The sequence below is a fragment of the Sebastes umbrosus genome, chromosome 3, assembly GCF_015220745.1.
Source record: "Sebastes umbrosus isolate fSebUmb1 chromosome 3, fSebUmb1.pri, whole genome shotgun sequence".
NCBI classification, from domain to species: domain Eukaryota; kingdom Metazoa; phylum Chordata; class Actinopteri; order Perciformes; family Sebastidae; genus Sebastes; species Sebastes umbrosus.
In genome coordinates this window covers 518,264-541,600 of record NC_051271.1, presented here as the reverse complement: position 1 = coordinate 541,600, position 23,337 = coordinate 518,264, and the positions used below count along the sequence as shown (strand labels likewise).

Genomic DNA, 23,337 nt, shown 5'->3' with positions numbered 1-23,337 from the left:
TGTTCTAAATGAACCTTAAAGGGAGATATTCAAGTATTTAATCCTCTTATCAACATGGGAGTGGACGAATATGCTGCTGTATGTATATATTTATTATTGTAAATCAATGAACAACACAGATCAATGACAGATATTGATCCAGAAACCCTCACAGGTACTGCATTTAGCATAAAACAATATGCTCCAATCATGACATGTCAAACTGCAGCCCAACAGACAACAACAGCTGTCAGTGTGTCAGTGTGCTGACTTGACTATGACTTGCCCCAAACTGCATGTGATGATCATAAAGTGGGCATGTCTGTAAAGGGGAGACTCGTGGGTACTCATAGAACCCATTTACATTCACACATCTGGAGGTCAGAGGTCAAGGGACACCTTTGAAAATGGACATGACAGTTTTTCCTCTCCAACATTTAGTGTTAGTTTGCAGCGTTATTTATCCTCCTTCATGACCAGCTAGTCTGACCTGGTTGGTACCGATGGATTCATCAGGTTCTGTAGTTTACTATGATACCAGTATCTTCACTCTAGCTTTAACACTGAGCTCTATACAACCTAAAAGTGCACGTTAATGCGTTAAAGAATGTAATCTTTCCATGCAGCAGCGTGTTGTACACTGCTGCCAGCGGTCTCCTGGGTGAACAGCGGGAGGTAAAAGGTTTACAGAGCTGTTGGGCTGTTTGAGATCTCAGCCGTTCGATGTGAACCAGATGCTGGGCTCCGTCTATCTCAGATGTAATGATGACACATGAGAGGCGGCGGAGACGCACCTTCGTGGCTTTAACCAAAACCGAGTCAGTTGTTTCTGTCGGATCGGAGGCCCGACGTGGATGTGAGAGGACAGACTAAAACACGATGTCTCGTTAGAAATGAAACCATCCTTTTGGGTTTTCTTCCTGCGGAGAGAATAAAAGACTGAATTAACCCCATCCCTGCTGGTCCTTTAATCCATCTGAGAACATGTTGCATGATGGGAGGAGAGACTAGCAAAACATTCCACAACGCCATGTCATATAATGTACAGCAACCCTTCTTCTTCTTCTTCTTCTTCCCTCTTCTGTCCGTCTTTCCGTAACCACAGTAACCACAGTACTACGGTAATACTACAGTAATACTTCGGACCTGTTAACACATTAACACATCATCTCTATGTACAACTCCTTCGTCAGTAAGTAACCTTTAAGAATAATAGTAAAAAAAACAAAAATAATAAAAAAAAATACAAGAAGTGCCGTACAAATAGAAGCCTAATATTTTTTTGTTTTGGTTTTGTGTGAGTGTACTGTACACCTGTATAATGTATATTTTAATATTTATATGCAGCTGTTGTATTAAAAGTATATTTTTAAAATAAAAACGGGGCTGTGTTCCTTTAATGTGTCGGTTCAGAAAAACTTATTATGAAATTTATTATATAGATAGATAGGTAGGTAGATTGATATATCCATAGAATACAAAACATAAAGAATATTAGAATACACTATAAATATACACGACTACTACAACTAGCATGAACACAGTTAAACTATAAACATAGAATAACCCACTATATACATTATCAAGTGTCCAATAACATACTATATACAATAGCAAAGGGTGCAATAACATACTATATACAATAGCAAAGGGTGCAAGTTACAATGCTTTGTTCTTTAATAAATAATAATTTGCGGTAGTAAATGTGCAACAGTAGATGTTTGTATGAATATTACAGACTGAAACAGAACGGAGTCTGAGACAGAAAGTCTCTCTCTAGTTGTGAGCCTGTGAAGCCGTTGTCTGACAGCGTGTTTCAGGGTCAGCTGTTAGTTAACAGGGAGGTGACTGTGGGATGAATTCAAGGTGTTTCTTGCATCCTGCAGGATCTCCTCCACTGAGGGATCAGCAGATGTTGATAAATGCTGCACAGCTCCACCAGCAGCTCACACAGAGTCACTGCATCACTTATTTAGGTTTTTACATAACTTCCCCCAGAAGGAATGAAAGTAACGACAGCGAGGACTCCTTCAGGAAGCTTTGGCAGTTCAACTGGTGATAGTTTAACAGGCCTGGTAACGGTTCAGGATCCGACTCAGACCAGTTTCAGTGCCAACTGCCGATCAGCTCCTCCTTCAGCTCCTCCTTCAGCCCTCAGTGTTGTTTTACAGAGGAGCAGCTGTTACACTTCCTCCCAGGTTGTTGCACTGTCGGTGCAACAACCTGGAATCTCCTGCGTGTCGAGCCGTGTCAGCAATGCAACCCTGTTCTACAATATTACATTCCCATTAGAGCTGTCGATCCATTCAAATCTATGTATATATTTATTATTATAAATCAATGAACAACACAAATCAATGTCAGATATTGATCAGAAACCCTCACAGGTACTGCATTTATCATAAAACAATATGCTCCAATCATAACATGGCAAACTGCAGCCCAACAGACAACAACAGCTGTCAGTGTGTCAGTGTGCTGACTTGACTATGACTTGCCCCCAAACTGCATGTGATTATCATAAAGTGGGCATGTCTGTAAAGGGGAGACTCGTGGGTACCCATAGAACCCATTTACGTTCACTGATCTGGAGGTCAGAGGTCAAGGGCTTTTTTTTTAACTCTTTTCAGACTTTTTAAAATATTTTTCACTTTTTTCAGATTTTTTTTTAAAATATTTTTTTAACTTTTTTTGGACAATTTCAGACATTTTTAAAAATATTTTTCAGACATTTTCCGACATATTTTAGACTTTTTTTTCAGACTTTTTTTTTGGACATTGTTTTTACTTTCTTTCAGACTTTTTATATTTTTCAGACTTTTTTTTGCCTTTTTTTGTTAATTTTCAGACATATTTTTGACTTTTTTTCAAAATATTTTTTAGAATATTTTTCAGTCTTTTTTCTGATATTTTTTTTTAAACTTTTTTTTCAGAACTTTTTTTTATATTTTTCAGACTTTTTTCTGACATTTTCAGACATTCTTAGACTTTTTTTCAGGGGAGACGCGTGGGTACCCACAGAACCCATTTACATTCACTGATCTGGAGGTCAGAGGTAAATGGACCCCTTCGGAAATGCACGACAGTTTTTCCTCTCCGACCCTTTAGTGTATCGATACTCGTGTAGTGAAAATGTGATGTGGTGACGTCCCTTAATTGGGGTCATAAAGGTTGTTTACCTCTAAGACGGTGCTGAGGGTTGTAAATGCTCCCGGCACAGAGCGCACAAACACAAGACAAGACTGGTTTAATTACAAAAGGATCATTTATTGGATTGGAATCATTTCTATTCACATTGATGTTAAAAGGTACCTTAATTACAAACATCAGAGTCAAGTGTCTCATTCAGTGAATTACTGTTTAACATTGCACAATGCCCAGCTCTGGAAAGACACAACCACTGGTCCCGGGTCATGAGTCCACACATGAAATACTGGAAACCGCATGAGGATGAGGATCAGGAAGAGGTCCACAGTTACCTCACAGTGTAACGATATGAGAGAGAAACAGCGTTTACAGTTCAGACCGCCGGCTGCTGTGACCTCCTGTTACCGGAGCAGGAAGTACAGACGAGGAGACGAAGGTTACAGACACGCTGACAGTTTGACGAGGGCGAGTCACGACTCATCTGCGTCAGGACGGATAGAAAAGAAAGGAAGTGTGTATAGAACATATTTAGAACAAGTGGAATCACATTACAGCTTTCAAAACAGCCACACAAGAAATGAATTACAAATCATAACTCCCCACTGTGGGATCGTTTCACCAGGTGCTTCTCAGACACGTATTTGCATCGTCATGGTTTGTTGCACAGTCTGTCAGCACATAATAACATGCTCACTAAAAACTAAACAGTGGCTTCATTTACAGCTATGAAATACCGCCGATTCCACTGTTACCAGGCCATTAAACAGGCGTTATCAGTCGCTATACGCACCAGACATGTGGGTCAGTAGGGGCCTAATACACCTACGACGATGTAAGAGTCAAGTGAAACTAAAAAGCAACACGTCCTAACATGTCAAACTGAACGAAACGGCACGTTTTAAACACAAACAAAAAGACTTCTGTAGGTTTAGGCTTAAAATAAGTGTTGTGTGACGCCAGTGGCCTGGAGCCCAAGACACATTTCCCTGTGGGAACAATAAAGTATATCTTATCTAATCTTGACTACGAACACAAAGACAACTACACATTGTTGGTTTAAGACGGGATGCAAACTCCGGTCTCCAGGGTGAAAGACGTGTTTTGTGTCAAGAGGTCAAGAGGTCACTGTCGTGTTCTTTTGTACCTTCTTTCGGTGATCTACCATGTGAATAGATGATAAAACCTACTAGTGGGTTTAGTAGGCCCCTATCGACCCACATCTGCTTATAGTGACTGACAACTAGGGATTGCAGCGATACAGTACCGGGTATCGGGTCCGATACTGTGCTCATGTACTCGCAAAACGGCTCCGATACCACTTTACCGGCAGCGTGACGTTAACCTCTCGTCAGCATCTTTCGGGTCCTATTGCACGCGCTCACGCTCCACCTCCCCGACGGTGCGGGCGAAACGGGCCGGTGGTGCGCCCCACCCCGCTGGGCCGGGATCCCACCTCTGCCGGCTTGCGCCCTCTGACTCGTGCGTGCGTTAGACTCCTTGGTCCGTGTTTCAAGACGGGTCGGGTGGGTTTGCCGACATCGCCGCAGACCCCTGGCGCCTTTTACGTCGGGGTCGTTACCTGGGGGCACGACGCGGTCGAGGCGCACTGAGGACAGTCCGGCCCGGTCGACAGTCGCACCGGGGAGCAGGGAAACCCCGTCCCTCCCCGGTGGGGAGAGAGGGCGCAGCGAGCTCGGTACTCGGAATCAGCGAGTATCCCAAATGTAGGTACTTGTACTCGGTCTGATATAAAGCTGTATCGGTGCATCGCTGTTGATGACGCCTGTTTAATGAGCTGATGACAGTCTAATCGGCTGGGACATACAGGAAACACTTAATAGACCTTCTTGTTTTCCAAGGTCAGGCTTTTCTCCTCAAAGATGGCTTTAAGTCTGGTGATTTTGAAAACCACATTAGATGTTGAACAATACTGAGATCTTGTCTGCCACGTCCCAGCATGCACCAGTATAAGACACCCTTTCGTGGACTTATTGCATTCCGTCTGTTTAAAGCCTCCGGGGCCTCCGTCTGCTCTCAGCGCCTTCATCCAAACACTGAGCAGACCTCTCCACTCACTGCAGCCTAGATAGAACGTCTCTCCTGGCTCCGTCTGTCCTCTGATAAACACGGGAGCTGGAGCGCTGGAGACGTCCCGGCAGGACAACATTCAAGTATCAAAAGCACCATCTGAGGCGCTGAGCTCTGCAGGATGACATCATCGGCCCGCAGGATTGCTTTCGAGGAATCATCCCGTGGGGACGTTTACGACGGAGGTGTCGATGAAAACTCTATCTGATGGCAGAGGAGCTGCAGTCACACGGTGACATCACGCTGACATCACCTCACACTGAAGTGCAGTTTTTAAATCACGTTTGGGGCTGTGAACATTTCACGAGTTTAAGGTGAGACAATAAAGTGACAGCTTTCTTCTCTCTCTTTGTTGGCAGGTGGGAATGTCATGTTCAAACCTGTTACCCGTCACCAGATGAAGATACTCAAAGGTCACATGAGCATGTGGAAGGGAGGGATTACATGTGTGAGGAACAGATCTAGAGATGGAGATGCAGTATAATGTTTAGGATGTTATACAAACTTTGGCAGGTAAAACAAAGAGGGAGGGAACCTGAATGGTTAAAGGTGCTAAATCCTAAAATTCAGAGCGTTGATATCCACCTTATTCTTATCCCCCATGATGCCTTGCGTGAATTATGGGCGCAACTTTCCGGCGCGTCGTGTCACTGAACCAGCGTTTTCCATGGTAACGCTACGCTAATCGTAGATTGTATTAATAAATCTAGTAAAAACGTCGTGAACACCAGCTGTTACAGCTCAGACAGGATCATGTGATCAGAGCTCTGCCTTGTGGAGGGATGGAGGACCACCTGAAGACGTGGCCTCAGAAAACCTACACTAGAATATTTAGCTACGTTACTGACTCAAATCAGAGCTGATGTCCTCCTGGCTCTGATGTCCTCCTGGTTCTGAGTCCTCCTGGCTCTGATGTCCTCCTGGCTCTGATGTCCTCCTAGGCTCTGATGTCCTCCTGGTTCTGATGTCCTCCTGGTTCTGATGTCCTCCTGGCTCTGATGTCCTCTGGTTCTGATGTCCTCCTGGCTCTGATGTCCTCCTGGTTCTGATGTCCTCCTGGCTCTGATGTCCTCCTGGCTCTGATGTCCTCCTGGCTCTGATGTCCTCCTGGTTCTGATGTCCTCCTGGCTCTGATGTCCTCCTGGCTCTGATGTCCTCCTGGCTCTGCTGTCCGTCCTTTTAAGGACCTGATTTCTCTTCTCCGCTGCTCTTTATAACCTAACCACAGAGTAGGATACAGGTTTTCCTCCGTTGGCTTTCAGTCCACTAAATGAACTGAGCTCACATAACTTAAAGGGTTAATGGTGGTCTCTTCTAGTTCAGGCTTCTCAGCCCACATTCTTCTGGGTTCCTCGTCTGTAGGTCGGCGATGGAAACTGTTCCGATGGTCACAAGAAATATCCCTTTTAGTTTGCATGTTCAACACGCTGTAGCTGAAGCCACAGATTTAGCTCTGTCTGGTTGTTAGTACAGGACAGAGACACAAGTACCAGAGCTCCACAAGGACATTTTAGAGAATGTAAATTTAACGTTAGTTAAGGGGGGGGTTAGCCTCTACGGTTTAGCCTCTATGGGACTAACTAGCTCACTGCTGCTTTCCGCTACCTCACCGGAAGTTGGACCCATAATCATTTCCACATAATAAGGTGAATAAGAATAAGGTGGATTAGAATCAGTTGGCGGTGCCTTCAGGCGATGCTCTTCAGAGTGTTCCGTGTTCCTGTGATAAATGACCTCCGTCTTCTCGCTCAGCAGTCGATCCACTGAATCCAGGTCCGGCCTGGAGCCTTTCCTGTCTCTGTCTCTCTCCTCTCTCTCTCTTTATCAAAGAAAGCAGAAAATGCCCCCCAAAAATATTCTTTAAAAACCAGTTCCAGTCTGAGATGGCTGTGGGTTTTAAAGCTGCTGGATCAGACGATGTGCAGACCAGCTGGTCTCTGTGCTGGGATGTTTTCTCCTCATCGGTGAGTCATTGCCAGGTTCCTTATCGGTCCTTCGTACTCACGTTCTTTAGTTCATCGTTGTGGAACCTCCATCCCTGTCTCTCTCTCTCTCTCAGGGGAGGAGGGCCTCTCCCTCTTCGACCCAGAGCAGGTTTCAGGGCCTCGGCCTGCCGCTGCTCCCGCTGGTGGATCCTCCGCAGGCGCATCATGTAGAGCAGGATGGCCAGCACCACCACCAGGATGCACAGAGAGAACAGGTGGTGGTTGTAGACGAAGGAGGAGCGCAGCCAGCTGGGGTGGGCTCTGACGCAGCGTCTCCTGCTGCAGGTCCCTGGAGACGACACCGACACACCGACACACACACACACACACCGACACACCACACACCGACACACACACACACACACACACACACACACACACACACACACACACACACACACACACACACACACACACACCACACACACACACACACACACACACCACACACACACACACACACACACACACACACACACACAGTGTTTCATACAAATAACCAACTCAGGCTGATCCGTACTGATGAACACGAGAGCAGGAAGGCCTTTCTGTACGTCACATAAATCAGACACATTTAGATTTACTGTGATGCTTAAAGGAACAGTTAGTACATTTTGAGTCTATTAGCAGAAATGTATTTAAAACATGTATAATAATAATGCTGAAAAATAAGATCTATGCAAATAATATAAATGCATGCATTTATTAAAAATGCATGAATAGTGTAAAATAAGAATATTAGTTTAATTGTTCTGTATAAATATATGCAGTGTTATTGCAAAGCTGAATTATTGTACTGTAAGTCAGTATTGCCACAGTTGAAAATATAATCAATTATTCAATTCAATTCAATTCAATTTATTTTATATAGCGTCAAATCATAACAGAAGTTTATCTCCAGACGCTTATGGGGGTTATTATTATGATTATATTATGGGGTTATAGCTCTAAATATATGTTGTATATATATATATAATATATATATATATATACACACAGTATATATATATATATATATATATATTTATTACACAGCGTTTCTGATTGGTCAATCACGGCATTCTGCAGTCTGTTATTTTTTATAACAGACCTTTGCTACGTATAGCAGTCTGTTGCTAGGTATAACAGACCGTTGCTATGGGCACAGTTCTGATGTCAGACTCTGGAGGACTGTTTTTGTGTCAAATTATTGATTTCTTCAGTAAGTAGCCGTGTAATAATCGGGATAATGTACAGCGAGCGGGTCATTGTTTGTGAAAATAAACCCCTTCAGACGCGAAGCATCGCTCTGTCGGGGATTCTTTAACACCAATGACCCGCTCGCTGTACATTATCCCTTACATATAAATATATATATATAAATAAAGTATACAACACTTTACAATCAAATGAACATGTCTATTGTTTTGTAGACAAGACACGGGTAGATTTGATCCTAACATACAATCTACTTACTATAAATTGATGATGTTTGTATGACAATAAAGTGGAATAAATGAACTGTCTGTCTTAGTTTGAGCAGTTTACAGTAAATGTTTGTAGCGGTAGTCACACGGAACTGACATCGGAGCGAATCCATGAGGAACACAGAACGCCGTCGCACATCGTCAGTAAGGTCAGCTGTCGGAGGGTTTATGAACCACCTCCACTCCATCGGGTAGGGAGAGGGGTGGAGGAGGTGATAGAAGATGGACAACTAGTGTTTATTGTTTTAGCGGCTCATCAGCTCTGAAACTGTCTAGAGGATTTGGTTTCTTGGTTTTTTGTTTTTTTTTCTGGTGATATCCCTTGTTTGATTTGATAAGTGTTTCCTGTTTTAGTTTGATATACTCAACCTGTGTGTCATGTCTTGTTTTACCTTCCTGTCTTAGTGATTGTCTGCCCCCGCCCTGATTAGTTCACCTGTGTCTCCTCATCCTGCTCTCCTCAGTGAGTCAGTTCATCGTTCGCTCCTCCTGTGATGTGTTTCACCCTTCAGAGAGTCTTTCCACAGTTTTGCTCCTTGTGACTTAACTCTGTGGATCAGCTGTTTGGATGTGTGTGTGTGTGTGTGTGTGTGTGTGTGTGTGTGTGTGTGTGTGTGTGTGTGTGCGTGTGCGTGTGGTAGTGATGGAGTTACCTGAGAGGCAGGAAGCGGGTTTTAAACAGGATGGCTCCCAGAGTCCACTGGACCTCCTTGTCATAAACCAGCTGGGCCGTCTTCAGACTCGGGTAGTCGGCGGGGAAACGGGAAGCCGGAGTGCAACACCTCGTACATCCAGGCCGACTTGAAGCACTGATACCTGGGTGAACGAGAAGGGGGGGGGGGGTTAACATGTGTTGATTATGTAGATGTCTGTAAAAGGACAGTGAATATAAAACAGCTGCACTTTAACAGTTTCAGTCAACCTGCTCCACCTACAGGCAGGACAAGTCTTTTAGACCCTGGACACCTGCAGGCGCCGATTGGACACGCTGCAGTTGTTTTTAAAAAGCTGCTGTTTGTTTGTGGTGTTAGATGTTAAAATAAGAACTAGAGTAGATTTTCTGCTGAACTCCTGGGGACAGTATGCTCTGCTAGGCGTCAACGAGGACCTGGGAAGTTCAAATCAGTGATGCAGGTTGACTAAGTTCTGTCTTTAGTGCTGAATATGTGAGCTATGAACTGACTGAAACATATCTGTTGTTCATGGTAGAACTGTTTGACTGTTCCTCTGGTAGATTAACACTCGGGCTCAGTTGTCAAGCTAAAGTGTTAATTGTTAATAAATCAAGTCTCTTCCAGAGCTCACTGTTGAGTCTGGTTTACATTTAGAAAGAGAGAAATCACAAATTCATTTACAGAATCTTTGCTGTTTTACTGCATTTAGCTAAACGGAGTTTCTATTTGAGTATTTCCCATCCAGCGGAGGTCTGAGTGACGCAGCGATGTGCATCTTTATTAACTGTGTTTTATTGACAGGTGGCTCGAGTATCTAACTGAAAGGGAAGGAGGCTCTGTCTGTTCGTCCCGTCGGTCCTTCGAGTTTCTCGACAACCGTTCATCGGATCGACTTCACACTTGGGGGGTGTGTTGCTGTGGACCTAAAGAAGCACAGTGTCCAGTGTGAAGCTGTTTGGATGAGCGGTTCTCGAGAAAGCTGCAAACAGCAACACCGGAGGCCAAGTGAAATGGGTGAACGGGCTCTGCACTGGCTCAAACCGAAATCACATGAATACACAAAACCAGCAGCTATTTCAAAGCTTCCTTTGCCTCGAGGTGAGGATGTTATCGACACGTCTACATGTTCAGGACGAAACTGCTGCTGCTACTCTCCTTTCAGTCTGACAGTGACTGAACAGCACCACACGGTGGAGAATCTGCAGCCTGCTTAAATGTGAGTTTGTGACTAAATCTCATGCTTTACATCTCCTCTGTAACTCGCTGTAACGTGTGACAACACCGGTGTTTACCGATTACTCTGGACATTTTACTAGAAAAGATGACGGTCAACATGTGTAGCGCTCTGACTCTGATCTCTACCGCCGGTGTGGCGGGTGTGTCTGGGTGTACTCGGTGCCGCTCCGCCGTGCACACCGGCTGTGACCGCTCCGTCCTCCTCGAGGCCATTACCTCATTAACGTCATGGTTCTCTTAAAGCGTTGGATTAAATCTGAAATATTGTCAAATAGGCATGTTTGCTTTTCGCTTCGACACCAAATCCTCCGCCATCTCTCGGTCTGTCAACTCTCTCTCTCTCTGTGTGTGAAGTCTGACTCCTGCTGCTCTGAGCTGAGACTCCATACAGAGCAGATGCATTCACTGTCAGTTTGTAGCGTCCGTCGTCCGACTATCTGTTGATAACACGGTGCTGATACGCCGTAATGAACTAAATGGGTTTTATATCTGTAAATAAAGCAGAACAACGGTGGGGGGGTGGGGGGTACGTAATGTAATCGGTGTGTTCCCGACCACCGTGTTCCCGACCACCGTGTAACTATCGCGACAAGCCTAGCTCTAACTAGCTTATGTGTAACTTGGTGACATCACCACATTACGGAAGAAAAGGCGGGACTTCAATCAAGGCCTTTCAGGCAGTTCAGGAGCGGTGTTATCTGTGACGGGTGTGCGGGGGGAAAACGACGACTCCGTTCGTGCATGCGAGCGAGCGTGCGTGCGTGTGTAAGTCATCAGCATGAAAAATGACTAATAGATCCTAGTCGACTGAGACCAAAACGACAGATCAGTCGACTGAATGGACCAAAAGGGAACGGCCCTAGTATCTGGCATGAGAGGCAACGAGCACCACGACTGAACAGAGTCAGAAAAGACTAAAAGGAAAGTTGTGCTTCATGAGAGTCTGGATGAGGACGGAGACAGTTGGACAGAGACAGTTGGACGGAGACAGTTGGAGAGATGAACTTACTTGAGTCTGCTGATGTCGGCCTGCTGAGAGAACAGCTTGTTGTCCAGACGCTGTTTCAGTATCGACCACTTGGTGAAGCAGTAGTCCTGCAGAAAAACAAACAATCCTCCAACTTTCTATGAACATCAGAGAGTCAAATGATATTCTCCAGCCAAAGTTACTGATGAAGAAACCCCACCATAGCAGCTCTGGCGTACTTGTGGCTGTCGTAGCCTCCTCCCAGTCTCAGCACGTCCTCCATACAGTAGAAGAACTCTGAGAAGCCGCTAGAACTCACTGTTGCTGAAGTTGATGGGAGCCTGAAAATAAAAAAATGTGGCATTAAAAGTTTATTTTAGGGCAATTCTGCTGAGTGAAGAATCAAATCCAGCTGTGACTTCAATATGAGTTAACAAATCCTCATTCAAATTACTATTTAAGAATGCATTAATGAAGCTAGTTTAATCCATCCATCTTCTGAATGCTCTAGGTCTCTAGTTTGAGCCATCCATCCTCTGAATGCTCTAGGTCTCTAGTTTGATCCATCCATCCTCTGAATGCTCTAGGTCTCTAGTCTGATCCATCCATCCTCTGAATGCTCTAGGTCTCTAGTTCTGATCCATCCATCCTCTGAATGCTCTAGGTCTCTAGTCTGATCCATCCATCCTCTGAATGCTCTAGGTCTCTAGTTTGATCCATCCATCCTCTGAATGCTCTAGGTCTCTAGTCTGATCCATCCATCCTCTGAATGCTCTAGGTCTCTAGTCTGATCCATCCATCCTCTGAATGCTCTAGGTCTCTAGTTTGATCCATCATCCTCTGAATGCTCTAGATCTCTAGTTTGATCCATCCATCCTCTGAATGCTCTAGGTCTCTAGTTTGATCCATCCATCCTCTGAATGCTCTAGGTCTCTAGTTTGATCCATCATCCTCTGAATGCTCTAGGTCTCTAGTTTGATCCATCATCCTCTGAATGCTCTAGGTCTCTAGTTTGATCCATCCATCCTCTGAATGCTCTAGGTCTCTAGTTTGATCCATCCATCCTCTGAATGCTCTCGGTCTCTAGTCTGATCCATCCATCCTCTGAATGTTCTAGGTCTCTAGTTTGATCCATCATCCTCTGAATGCTCTAGGTCTCTAGTTTGATCCATCATCCTCTGAATGCTCTAGGTCTCTAGTTTGATCCATCATCCTCTGAATGCTCTAGGTCTCTAGTTTGATCCATCCATCCTCTGAATGCTCTAGGTCTCTAGTTTGATGATGATACCAATATGTGTGTTTCTCTGTGTGTGTTCTTCGTCTATGGTGACAGCTTGGTGTTGGAGGTCGGTACCTGGTAGACGCCACCCCGGTGACATGGTGCCGTTGTGGAGGCCCAGGAAGGGTCGTACGGCCTCTTGACACTGACTCCAGTCGCCCTGACCCCTCAGGTACAACGTGTGGTTGTCCCTCACGACGGTGTCCGACAGGCCGACCGGCAGACACGGATCCAGGTACGGTTTGTCCTCACTCAGGCCCGTCTGTGCGGTGAGAAACCTGGACAGACGGGAACATGGAGAGTTCAGCATTTTACAATCTGTGGCCTCATTTTAGGCAATAATCATCAACATAGATATTCAAATAATCATCTACTCAGCTACAGCATCTCTATAGGATTTAATTAGCACATGAATTATTGTAATTACCATAAACAACAGACTGCCAGTACTGAACGGCTTGTCAACTATATCTTACATCATGTACCACCTGGGTAGATTACATGTTTACTGTTAGAAAGCAGCCAGAGGGGCGCTGCTGTCCTCTCAGAGGAAACACAGCTGACAGTTTGGACAGGTGTTGGGATCAGTAGAGTGCTGATGGAAACATCTAAACATCTGTACACTAATAATACAGCTGGCATCAGCTCTAAACCAGTCCTACACAGTGTGTGAGTCTGAACCTGTTCTTGGCCAGCGTGTTGTTGACCAGCTGGTCCTCGTAGCGCTGCCTCGCCATGTTTCCTCCGAAGCCGAGGAACGTGGTGACGTAGACTCTGTAGACGTGCTGCGTGTGCTCCACATCGCAGCCCAGATTAAACTCAGCGAGGACACTCTTCCCCGCTTCCTCCTGAAAACACATGACACATGACATCGCTGCAGACACGACCGACACAAGAGCTCCACATAAATACAGCATGGAGAGGAGAGAAGGATCTGCACTACTCCGTTCCTACCAACATCTTTATTTCATTTTTTTTTTGTTTAGATAAATACATTATTTGATTTCATAGAATTTTTTCTCTCATTTATCATTTTATTTTCTATTTATTTACTTTTGTTACATTTTTTTATTTTATAACTTTTTTGTTTTATTTAGTTATTTATTTATTTTTTCTCTTTCCCCTTTGTGTGACCACCTCGGGGTGGGTTGTGGTCCTTTTTCTGTTTCTATTTCATGTCAAGGACACGGAGTTATGTTCTACATTTGATAAGATGATCTTTGCCATGTCTGCAAAAATACAAAATAAAAAAAGATTTGGAATAACAGAGCTGGAGCAATTATTCCAGTAATATGCATTTGTTTCGCTGATTAATCATTTTAGTCATTTTTTTAAAGCAAAAAATGCAAAATATTTGATGGTTTTAAAACACTCAAATGTGAATTTACTGCTTTTTTATGGTCTCACATTACTGTAAACTTGAGTATTTGTTTTGTTTTGGACAGTTTGTCGCACAAAATCAAAATATGTTATGACTCTGAGATGAGCGTTTTTAATGAATCATGTGTTATAGACCAAATGATTAACCAAGAAAACAATCTAATGCAGAATGAACAGAAACATTCTAGCTGAGTTCTAGAGTGAACTCCTCCAGTAACAGACGTCTCACTGCTCTTCCTCACCTCTTGTGGTGAACTGAAGGTGATGGCGCCGGGCACCTCGTAGGCGATCTGCAGCGAAGCTCCGCCCATATCCATGATGCCCACCGTGCGCCGCCTGCTGATTGGCTGCTGGTTCTGAGACCCCGTTGTCACCTCGACTGTGGCGTCCTCTGAGAAACACGAAGGAATGATGCTGTTAATATAATATTCAGCTTTTTGTAAACGAGTAGTTAGTGTCAGTTCAGATCCGTCTCGTTAAAGGGAGAGTTTGGATGTTTCTCAGTGTGGTTGTATGAGGTTCTTCTCCATAGTCAGTGTATTACTACAGTAGATGGCGGTCAGGTAGGACAGGAATACCAGAACGGGAGCAAAGTAATGTACTAACAGTCCTTTCTGACGGGGAACTGAAGCCCTCATCTATGCTCTCTTCAAAGCCACCAGACTCCATTGACAAAAACAGTAATTTTACCTCTCAGAATACGGGAATTGCTGTTCTACCGCTGTTCTACCGCTGCATCGATCAGTTAGGTTGTTGGAATTATTGTGTGACTTTGGTAAATCCAAACGAATCCTTTATAACACCAAAGTCACACAATAACAGAAACTAACTAACCGATGGAGGAGCGGTAGAGCAGCTACTCCTGTGTTATGAGAGGCAAAATTACTGTCTTTGTGAATGGAGTCTGGTGACTTTGAAGAATTTCAGTTCCCCGTCAGAAAGGGCCGTCTGACAGCGAGGAGAAGCCGTGAAAATATTCTAAATATAGCGTTTACACTTAAAGGGACTGTTTGTAAGAATCAGAAATGTCTTGTTAACAGCTTCACCTGTGGCCGTTAAGTCAACTAAAGTCAGCGTCCTGTTGCTGGCGCTTGTGCTCGCTCTACATAGACATGAAGGAGCATCACTCAACACAGTGAGGAGACACACGTCAGCTAAAAGCACAATATCACTCTATATTTCAGCTGCTTGGCAGTAATGTTAGCTGACCAGACCAAGGTCTCTCCATGAATCAATGCTGATCCTAGTGTTGGCTTTTCCTGCCTCAGCCTCCCGACCGCGGCCGGAGGGAACGGGGGAGACGCCAGAGTTTTGGTCGGAGATGACAACGTTTCTCTCTGCGGAGCCCCGTCACTTCACAAGACACGGGAAACCTCTGTTGGTCTGGAGGAGCTGCAGCAGTTATTTCTGCACAAACGTCCACTGAACATTCACTAGATATTCTCAGAGCTAAACTAACTCTTCTGCAGTGTGGAGTGAGCAGCATGCACGTGAGAGGTGGAGAGAGAAGGAGCGCGGTGTGTGAGTGAAGGCAGGCAGAGGAGCAGAGGAGCAGAGGAGCAGAGTACAGCAGAGACTCCGGTCCTGGAGACCAAAGCTACGGTCTCCCCCGCGTCCTCCGACCGCGGCCAACACTGTTTAACAGCTTCACTAGATACAACCAAGAGGTTTTGGTGCTTCACTGGAGTTTGTGTTGGAGTCTGAGTCTGAACAGAGACACCGACCCGCAATGATTTATACCTGGAAGAAATTACAAACAGTCTCTTTAAACTGATAATGATTTTTTTTTAGATGTCTAAAATGTGTTTTTCTGCTCCCGTCCACAGCAGGACTTCACTTTGCTCCCGTGCTGGTACTCCTGTCTGTTTCTCCATCTACTATAGTAATACACTGACTATGGAGAAGTGTCTCATACAACCCCACTGAGAAACACCTGAACTATCCCTTTAACACTTCAACACTCACCCTCATCAGCGTGATCAAAGCGGCCCAACACAAAGTTAATGCCGATCCAGGCGTACACTCCTTCAGGGTGGAGAGGCAGCAGGAACACGTCATCAGAACCAGGACGGGGAGACACAAACACAAACAGACAGGAAGCAGTTAGAAATGAGGATCGTTCCTGTCGTAGTGAACGTTCTCTTAATTCAGTTCATATAAACTCAAACCAGCAGCAGCAGCTAACGGCATCGCAGTCAACATCTCACCTTCTTGTTTCCCAGAGATGACCTCAGCGTGGGAGCGGGAAAACAGGAAGTCAAACTCCAGGGGAACATCAGTGACCAGGTCCTCCAAGATGTCCGCCTGCTGGCTACACACAGAAAACAACAAGAACAAAAAGAGTCACTTCTTCTCTGATCAAAACTAAACTACCAGCTTTAAATCTTTAAATGCACCGATGAAGACGAGGGAAATCAAACTGGATATTACAGAAAAACAGACGTGCTTTAAATACAGAAGAGAAGAATATACGTTTCTATAATTATACTGCTTTATACAGTCAGTTACCAGTTCATTAGGTACACCTAGCTCAAGCTAATGCAGTCTAATTGTATTACATTATACTTTTGTCCAACCCATTTAGATCATTGAGGGCAGGTTATGTAACAGAAACACCTCTCTGTATGAGGCTGCATTCAGCCTGATCAGGCGTTGCAGTGATTCTCTGCCGGGTCGGGGAGCGTCACGTTAATGGACCATTAACTGCAACGATTAATGTCTTTTGTTCCCTTATTGAACGTCTAAATCTACAAAACCTGAACATGATAACCCTCATTTAAAGTGTAACCACAGACTGATGCTGCTGTCCTCTGTGTACCTGTCCGGCAGCAGCCTCATGCCAGCGGTGCAGAGGATGTAGAGCGGCGTCTCCTTGTGTTGGCTCTTGGGGACGTGAGCGGCGGCGAAGCTGAGGAGAGGATGGAGGTAGTCGCTGGCCAGCGCTGGTGTGTTCGCCAGAGTAGAGATACCTGAGGGAGACACCAGAAACACACACACAGACACACACACACAGACAGACACACACACACACACACACACACACACACACACAGACACACACACACAGACAGACACACACACACACACACACACACACACATGCGCCTGTTAGCACAAGCAGGAACACAACAAGAGTAAACACACAGCTCATCATGTAGAACACATATTCTAACAGCGGTTATTAAGCTGCTCTCACGCCGGTCGTTGGGTTCATTTGGTCCTCACCAAGGGGGGGGGGGGGGGGGGGGGGAATGTACATTTAGTTCCTGTTCACACTGACTTCTTACCAACGAACCAAGAGGAGTAAACAGGAAGCTCTACAGACCGACCGGTAACTCTCTGATTGGACTGTTTGGTTGATCATCAGGACCCACGAGGGGAAATCAAACTCACTTTAATGATCAATAATAAGATGGCTTCCAGGACAGATTTCACGATCAGCAGATGGATTTATTATTAATTTAGCTTTTTATAAATCATGCTAAAATCACATATGTGATTTCATTAAACCCCGTGGTTGGTTCCTTCTCTCTCACACCACGAACCATCCGCATCAGAGACCCACCTCCTCAAGCGCTCTCGGTTCGGTTGTTTAGTCGTTTGACAGATTTCACACCCGAATGAACCGTACCAACCAGGACAACAGACCGGAGTTTGTTTTAACCGAACCAAACAGGTCAGATGTGAAAGCAGGCCGATTCATCAGCTGGGTGCTGGTTGAAATAAAATGACTCTTCAATTCCCAAAACCAATTATCATGATTGCAAGTATCTGACTGATTATGATTATAACTGTGCAGGTCACACGGTCAGTCCTGAAGCAATGTAAGAGAACAGGTTCTTCCATTAAAGGACGGTACACTCCCAGGGTTCAAAGTGCCACGTCGCTTTTAACTGCTGCTCCTGGACAAACCCAGTCTATCTGATCTGTCTGCTGGGAATGAGATACAACTACAGATTGCTCCTTTCTGCTGGAAGGACTAATTACTTCAAATACTAATATTGACAATCTTCTCAACTCCACATGAAACATGTTAAGTTAACCATACAAGGAAACAACCCTTCTCCTCTCGGGTTCCAATGAATGCCCCGTTCGATCTCTTTCACACACTCTGTCCTTCATTGTTATCGGCTGTGAGCCAAAGGGGACAGACGATGATCAGTAATGATCCTCACGCTGGCACCAACATGTTCAACAACACTGTCTGCATCTCAAAGGCACCATTGTAAAGTCACACAATTAGAAAACAGGGATTCTTTTCTGCCCTTTTTAACACTCATTCTGCTGCATTTGCATGACACATAGTTATAGTTTAAGTTTGATTTTAAATGATGAATACTGAAATGAAATATATATATATATATATATATATATATAAAGAGCGACTGAGTTGCTGCTTTTGTCTTGGCTGAGTCTTGATCCATTTCCTTCCCAGAATGCACTGGTGGAAAGAATGCACAAAGGAACTCCAGATGTCCACGGAGGACTGTAGAAACATTCATGCATGAATATACAGATTTAAATCCTCAGAAAGCCAAGAGACAAGCTTTGTTTGTGTGCAAGACACAACAGCAACCAATCACATCAAGATGTTAAACATCTCTCCTACTTTAACCAGAACACACGAGATAGTTCCATAAAGAGAAGAAGAAAGGAGTGATGCCATGTGACAGACCGATCTCCTCTTCCTCACCAGGTTTGATCTTCTTGACGACTGGTTTGCGGTCGCGGTCCTTCATCTGTCTGATGTCCAGCAGGGTGTGAGGGTTCCCGTTGTGGGGGGGCCAGTAGTACACAAAGACCCGAGAACCGCTGCTGCCGCAGTCCACCACGATCCCGTAGTTCAGAGTCGGGTTGAGGACGTCGGTGGCCTCCATGGACTCATCCATGGAGAGGTACCTGGAGGAGAACGAGCACAGGAACACGATGAGGTGAAGAACATGCTCCATGTGTACTGTATTTAACAGAAGCGGGGAATGAAGGGTTTCATTTTCATGTCTGGCAACAGCTTTGCTTCCCACAGGCTACACCAACACTAAATATTCACTGTGCTTTGGATGAAGCTCTCGGACATACAGGAGCTGTAAAACCTGTTGAGATGCAAAAAGACTAAATGTCCATAGCAACGTCCTCCTGTCAGTGCAGGTCGGATTAAATTAAACGTAGAAAACACAAAAACTACCCAGAACCTGTTATAAGGAAACAGCGAATCAAATTACAGAGTTCCTTTTACTCTTACAGGTCCTCTCTGTAACTCTATCTGTCCTTGGTTAGAAAACACCTGCAGTCAGTCTCACAAAGTGACTTTCACTCTGACCCGTCTGGCTTCAAACAGAAATGAGATAACTGTTCTTACAGAGCTGGTTATCAGCTGGCTCGGGTCACCGACAATGTTCCAGTCAAGCTACAAATGTTTCCACGTTCACATGACGGGTGGAAAACAGCATCTGGTCAACATGCGTCAACGTTATCAGGTTTTTTTAGGGCTGTCAATTGATTAAAATATTTGAATCGCAAATTAATCACACATTTTGTATCTGTTCTAAATGTACCTTAAAGGGAGATTAGTCCAGTATTTAATCCTCTTATCAACATGGGAGTGGACAAATATGCTGCTAAATGTAAATGTGTATATATATTTATTATTGTAAATCAATTAACAACACTAATCAATGACAGATATTGATCCAGAAACCCTCACAGGTACTGCATTTAGCATAAAACAATATGCTCCAATCATAACATGGCAAACTGCAGCCCAACAGGCAACAACAGCTGTCAGTGTGTCAGTGTGCTGACTTGACTATGACTTGCCCCAAACTGCATGTGATGATCATAAAGTGGGCATGTCTGTAAAGGGGAGACTCGTGGGTACCCATAGAACCCATTTACATTCACACATCTGGAGGTCAGAGGTCAAGGGACCCCTTTGAAAATGGACATCACAGTTTTTCCTCGACAACATTTAGCAGAAGTTTGGAGCGTTATTTATTGGTACCAATGGATTCTTTAGGGTTTTCTAGTTTCATATGATACCGGTATCTTCAGCTTAACTTTAAAGCTGAGCTGCTACAGCCTCCCAAAGATCAAGTGTGTTAATGTGTTAAAGAAATTAGTGGTGTTAAAACAAATTTGCGTTAATGCGTTATTATTGCGTTGACTTTGACAATAATAAGAGATACAGTATGTCTTAAATGATGACTTTGAAATTCGTATCTGAAGTGCCGCCGCCACACATAAAGACCAGATGAGGTGGTTCGGCACCGGAAAACCTTCAAAAGAGACGTGCCGAACCAGAACCAGAACCAGAACCAGAACCAGGTCGATATGCAGGAGGATTTAATAACTAAACGTTTACTGAAACAAAGGGCAAAAAATGAGGAATTCAATAAAACTACATTTAAGCTGAAACAAAAGAAAGCTGCAGCCTCACAGCAAGCTGCCAACTCCTTTCCCCCTCCAGTGATTTGACCTTCTCAGCTCCACCTAACTGGAACCCAGTAAGACAGAGCAAACATCCAAATCACAGAACAATGAACATACAACATCTCCAAGTGACTGCTGACATCTCAACGGGCACCCATCATCCATACTAATGAGAACACCACATATTATAGAATGTCATTAACTGCAGAACCGTCGTATCTTCCCATCCTGACCGAGCCTAGCCCCTCCCTGCTAAGACAACATGATTCATCAGAATTAGAATCAGGCCAACCTGCTTTGTTTGACTGAGCAGCTGATCAGCTGATCTACCCCGACCCCACGGTTCAACCTTTCTGCACAGCTCCAGCATAACGAGGCCTAAAGATCACGTTGGTGCAGAACTCTGGAGCTGGTTCTGACATTCACTCACTTGTTGACTTGGGACCCGGGCCGTCGCTGCCCCGGGCCCAACAGCTGCCTCTGGTAGGTTCCCAGGAGGAGGAGGGCGGAGGTGATGAAGAGCAGCAGCAGCAGTCTCTGCCTGGGAGCGCAGCCCAGAGACAGCAGGGACACGCTGCAGTACCAGGAGGCCGGCAGGCAGGAGAACGTGATCCTGAGGAGGAAGAGCACAACGAAGAACTATAAGAATAAACGGTGCACATCATGAAGCACCAGACCTCAGGCCTTCTCCACAACAACGCTCTCATAGACGCCATTATCACTTTATTACCTTGCCATATGTCCCGGTCGGCAAAAATACAAGATGTCACCGTCGTCACCTCATGGTGCCTGCCGGGCCGTCTGATTAGGATCCTGTCCAAAGGTCTTCTGCCTGAAGGGAAGAAGAGGGAGAGAATACTGCTCAACAGCTCTATACCGTCACAATGAACAGATTACACACACTAAAGATTAATCAGTAATGAAAATAATCATTAGTGGCAGCCGTCACTATCATTGTACTGTGTGTATCTGAGTATCGTCATAGTTAGTTACTTATTGTTTATTATTGCTGACAAAAATTCACCTCATTTGTTTTGCAATTTATTTGATCGATGCAATTTCACAACGGATTCAATAAATGAAATCATCACTCTAATCTACATATACAAAGAGCACACTTTACTTTATAGTTTTATCTATATATATACTCTGTTCTCCCCTACAGAGAAGATACACCGTTAACGATTACACCGTTAACGATCCCCTGCAGGAACATGTGGTTGTTACAGCAGCAGGACGGGAATGCAGATAAATAGAGAAAGTAAAATGAATAAATAAATAAGAGGTATATAAAACTAAAATAGGAATAGAATACAAAATACAACTATACAAGGGAGACAACAATTACAAAGTAGATTCAGAGTAATGTGATTAATGATGCCAATATCAGCGTGAAACATTATAATATAGCATAAAGGTAGTGATATAGTATAACAACATATATAGGTTTATTACAGTAATATAACATAGAATAGAATATCACATAAAGGACGTAATATGGGTATAACATAGTACAGTAAGATCAGATCAGATAGTCCTTTATTATTATTATTATTAGAGATGTGCAGTGTTCAGCAGCAAAAACAAGAAGCATCAGCTAACAGTAAAAAAAGAGCATTTAAATAGAAGGAAGTATAACAATAGGAGCAGTATATACAGTATTGACAATAAACACACTATTAACAAAATTGCACAAGTGGAAAATGATATTGCACAGAGAGAATGAATGAAATGTCAGTTTTTTGGTGTGTATAATATATAATAGAGAATAGGTTTAGTATAACAGAATAAATGAACATATAGAAGTATGTAAGAACTTGTATTCTGAATTAGTGCTGTGATATGTGTGCAGTATATTTCATATATTAGCCTATCAGCGGTGTTAACTACAGGCCAGCAGGAGAGAGAATCTGGATTATATTCCAGTTATAGAACATTAATCTGCTGCATAAAGAACCCAACATCTGGAAGGCTGGACGGAACACAAACACACCGATATATGTTACACAGATAACATCTGTGTAACATCTGTTATACATCTGTTATCAGCCGGTCAGTAGCAGCCCGGTTAAAGCCCGGTTAAAGCCCGGTTAAAGCCCGGTTAAAGCCCGGTTAAAGCCCGGTTAACGCCCGGTTAACGCCCGGTTAAAGCCCGGTTAAAGCCCGGTTAAAGCCCGGTTAACGCCCGGTTAACGGTGTGTCGGTGTGTTAACGGCTATCTCTGTCCGGTAGAAACGTACCTAGTTGAGTCTCCGGTCCTCCATCAGACCGGCAGCAGAACCAGAAGATCCAGAAGAACCGAGGACTGAATGTTTAATCAGCTGTCTGCTGCTGAAGGAGACTGATCTGATCTGAAGGAGGAAGAGGAGGAGATGAAGAAGAGGAAGAGGAAGGAGGTTAATCTGAAGAAGAGATCGGAAATCCAACACACTTCCGGTCGGCCCGTGTGGCTACGTCATCAACTACGTATCTAGGCTGGTCTTTTAATACTTCCGTAGTGGTTAGACTGAGGTACTGCAACTTCCGGGTCCGTCACGTGATGCCAATGGGCCCAAAAATACTTTTTCACATAGACTATCATCTATATATATATAGATGATAGTCTATGATATTCTATTCTATTATATATATATATAATAGAATAGAATAGACTATCATCTATATATATATAGATGATAGTCTATGATATTCTATTCTATTATATATATAT

At 44.1% G+C, this 23,337-nt stretch overlaps 1 protein-coding gene across 1 annotated transcript; it reads right to left on the bottom strand.

Moving 5' to 3' along the window:
* Positions 1 to 3,225: 3,225 nt before the first annotated feature.
* LOC119485004 (ectonucleoside triphosphate diphosphohydrolase 7-like) lies at positions 3,226 to 23,075 on the bottom strand. Its single transcript, XM_037764241.1, is given in 19 exon segments — positions 3,226 to 7,311; positions 7,313 to 7,456; positions 7,458 to 7,488; positions 9,319 to 9,428; positions 9,430 to 9,481; positions 11,585 to 11,670; positions 11,763 to 11,852; positions 11,854 to 11,883; positions 12,897 to 12,911; positions 12,913 to 13,099; positions 13,503 to 13,669; positions 14,444 to 14,592; positions 16,167 to 16,226; positions 16,409 to 16,512; positions 17,020 to 17,170; positions 18,895 to 19,100; positions 21,058 to 21,240; positions 21,358 to 21,459; positions 22,868 to 23,075. Coding segments are annotated over 18 exon segments (1,815 nt in total). The 5' UTR covers positions 21,366 to 21,459; positions 22,868 to 23,075; the 3' UTR covers positions 3,226 to 7,269.
* Between the last annotated feature and the right edge of the window lie 262 nt (positions 23,076 to 23,337).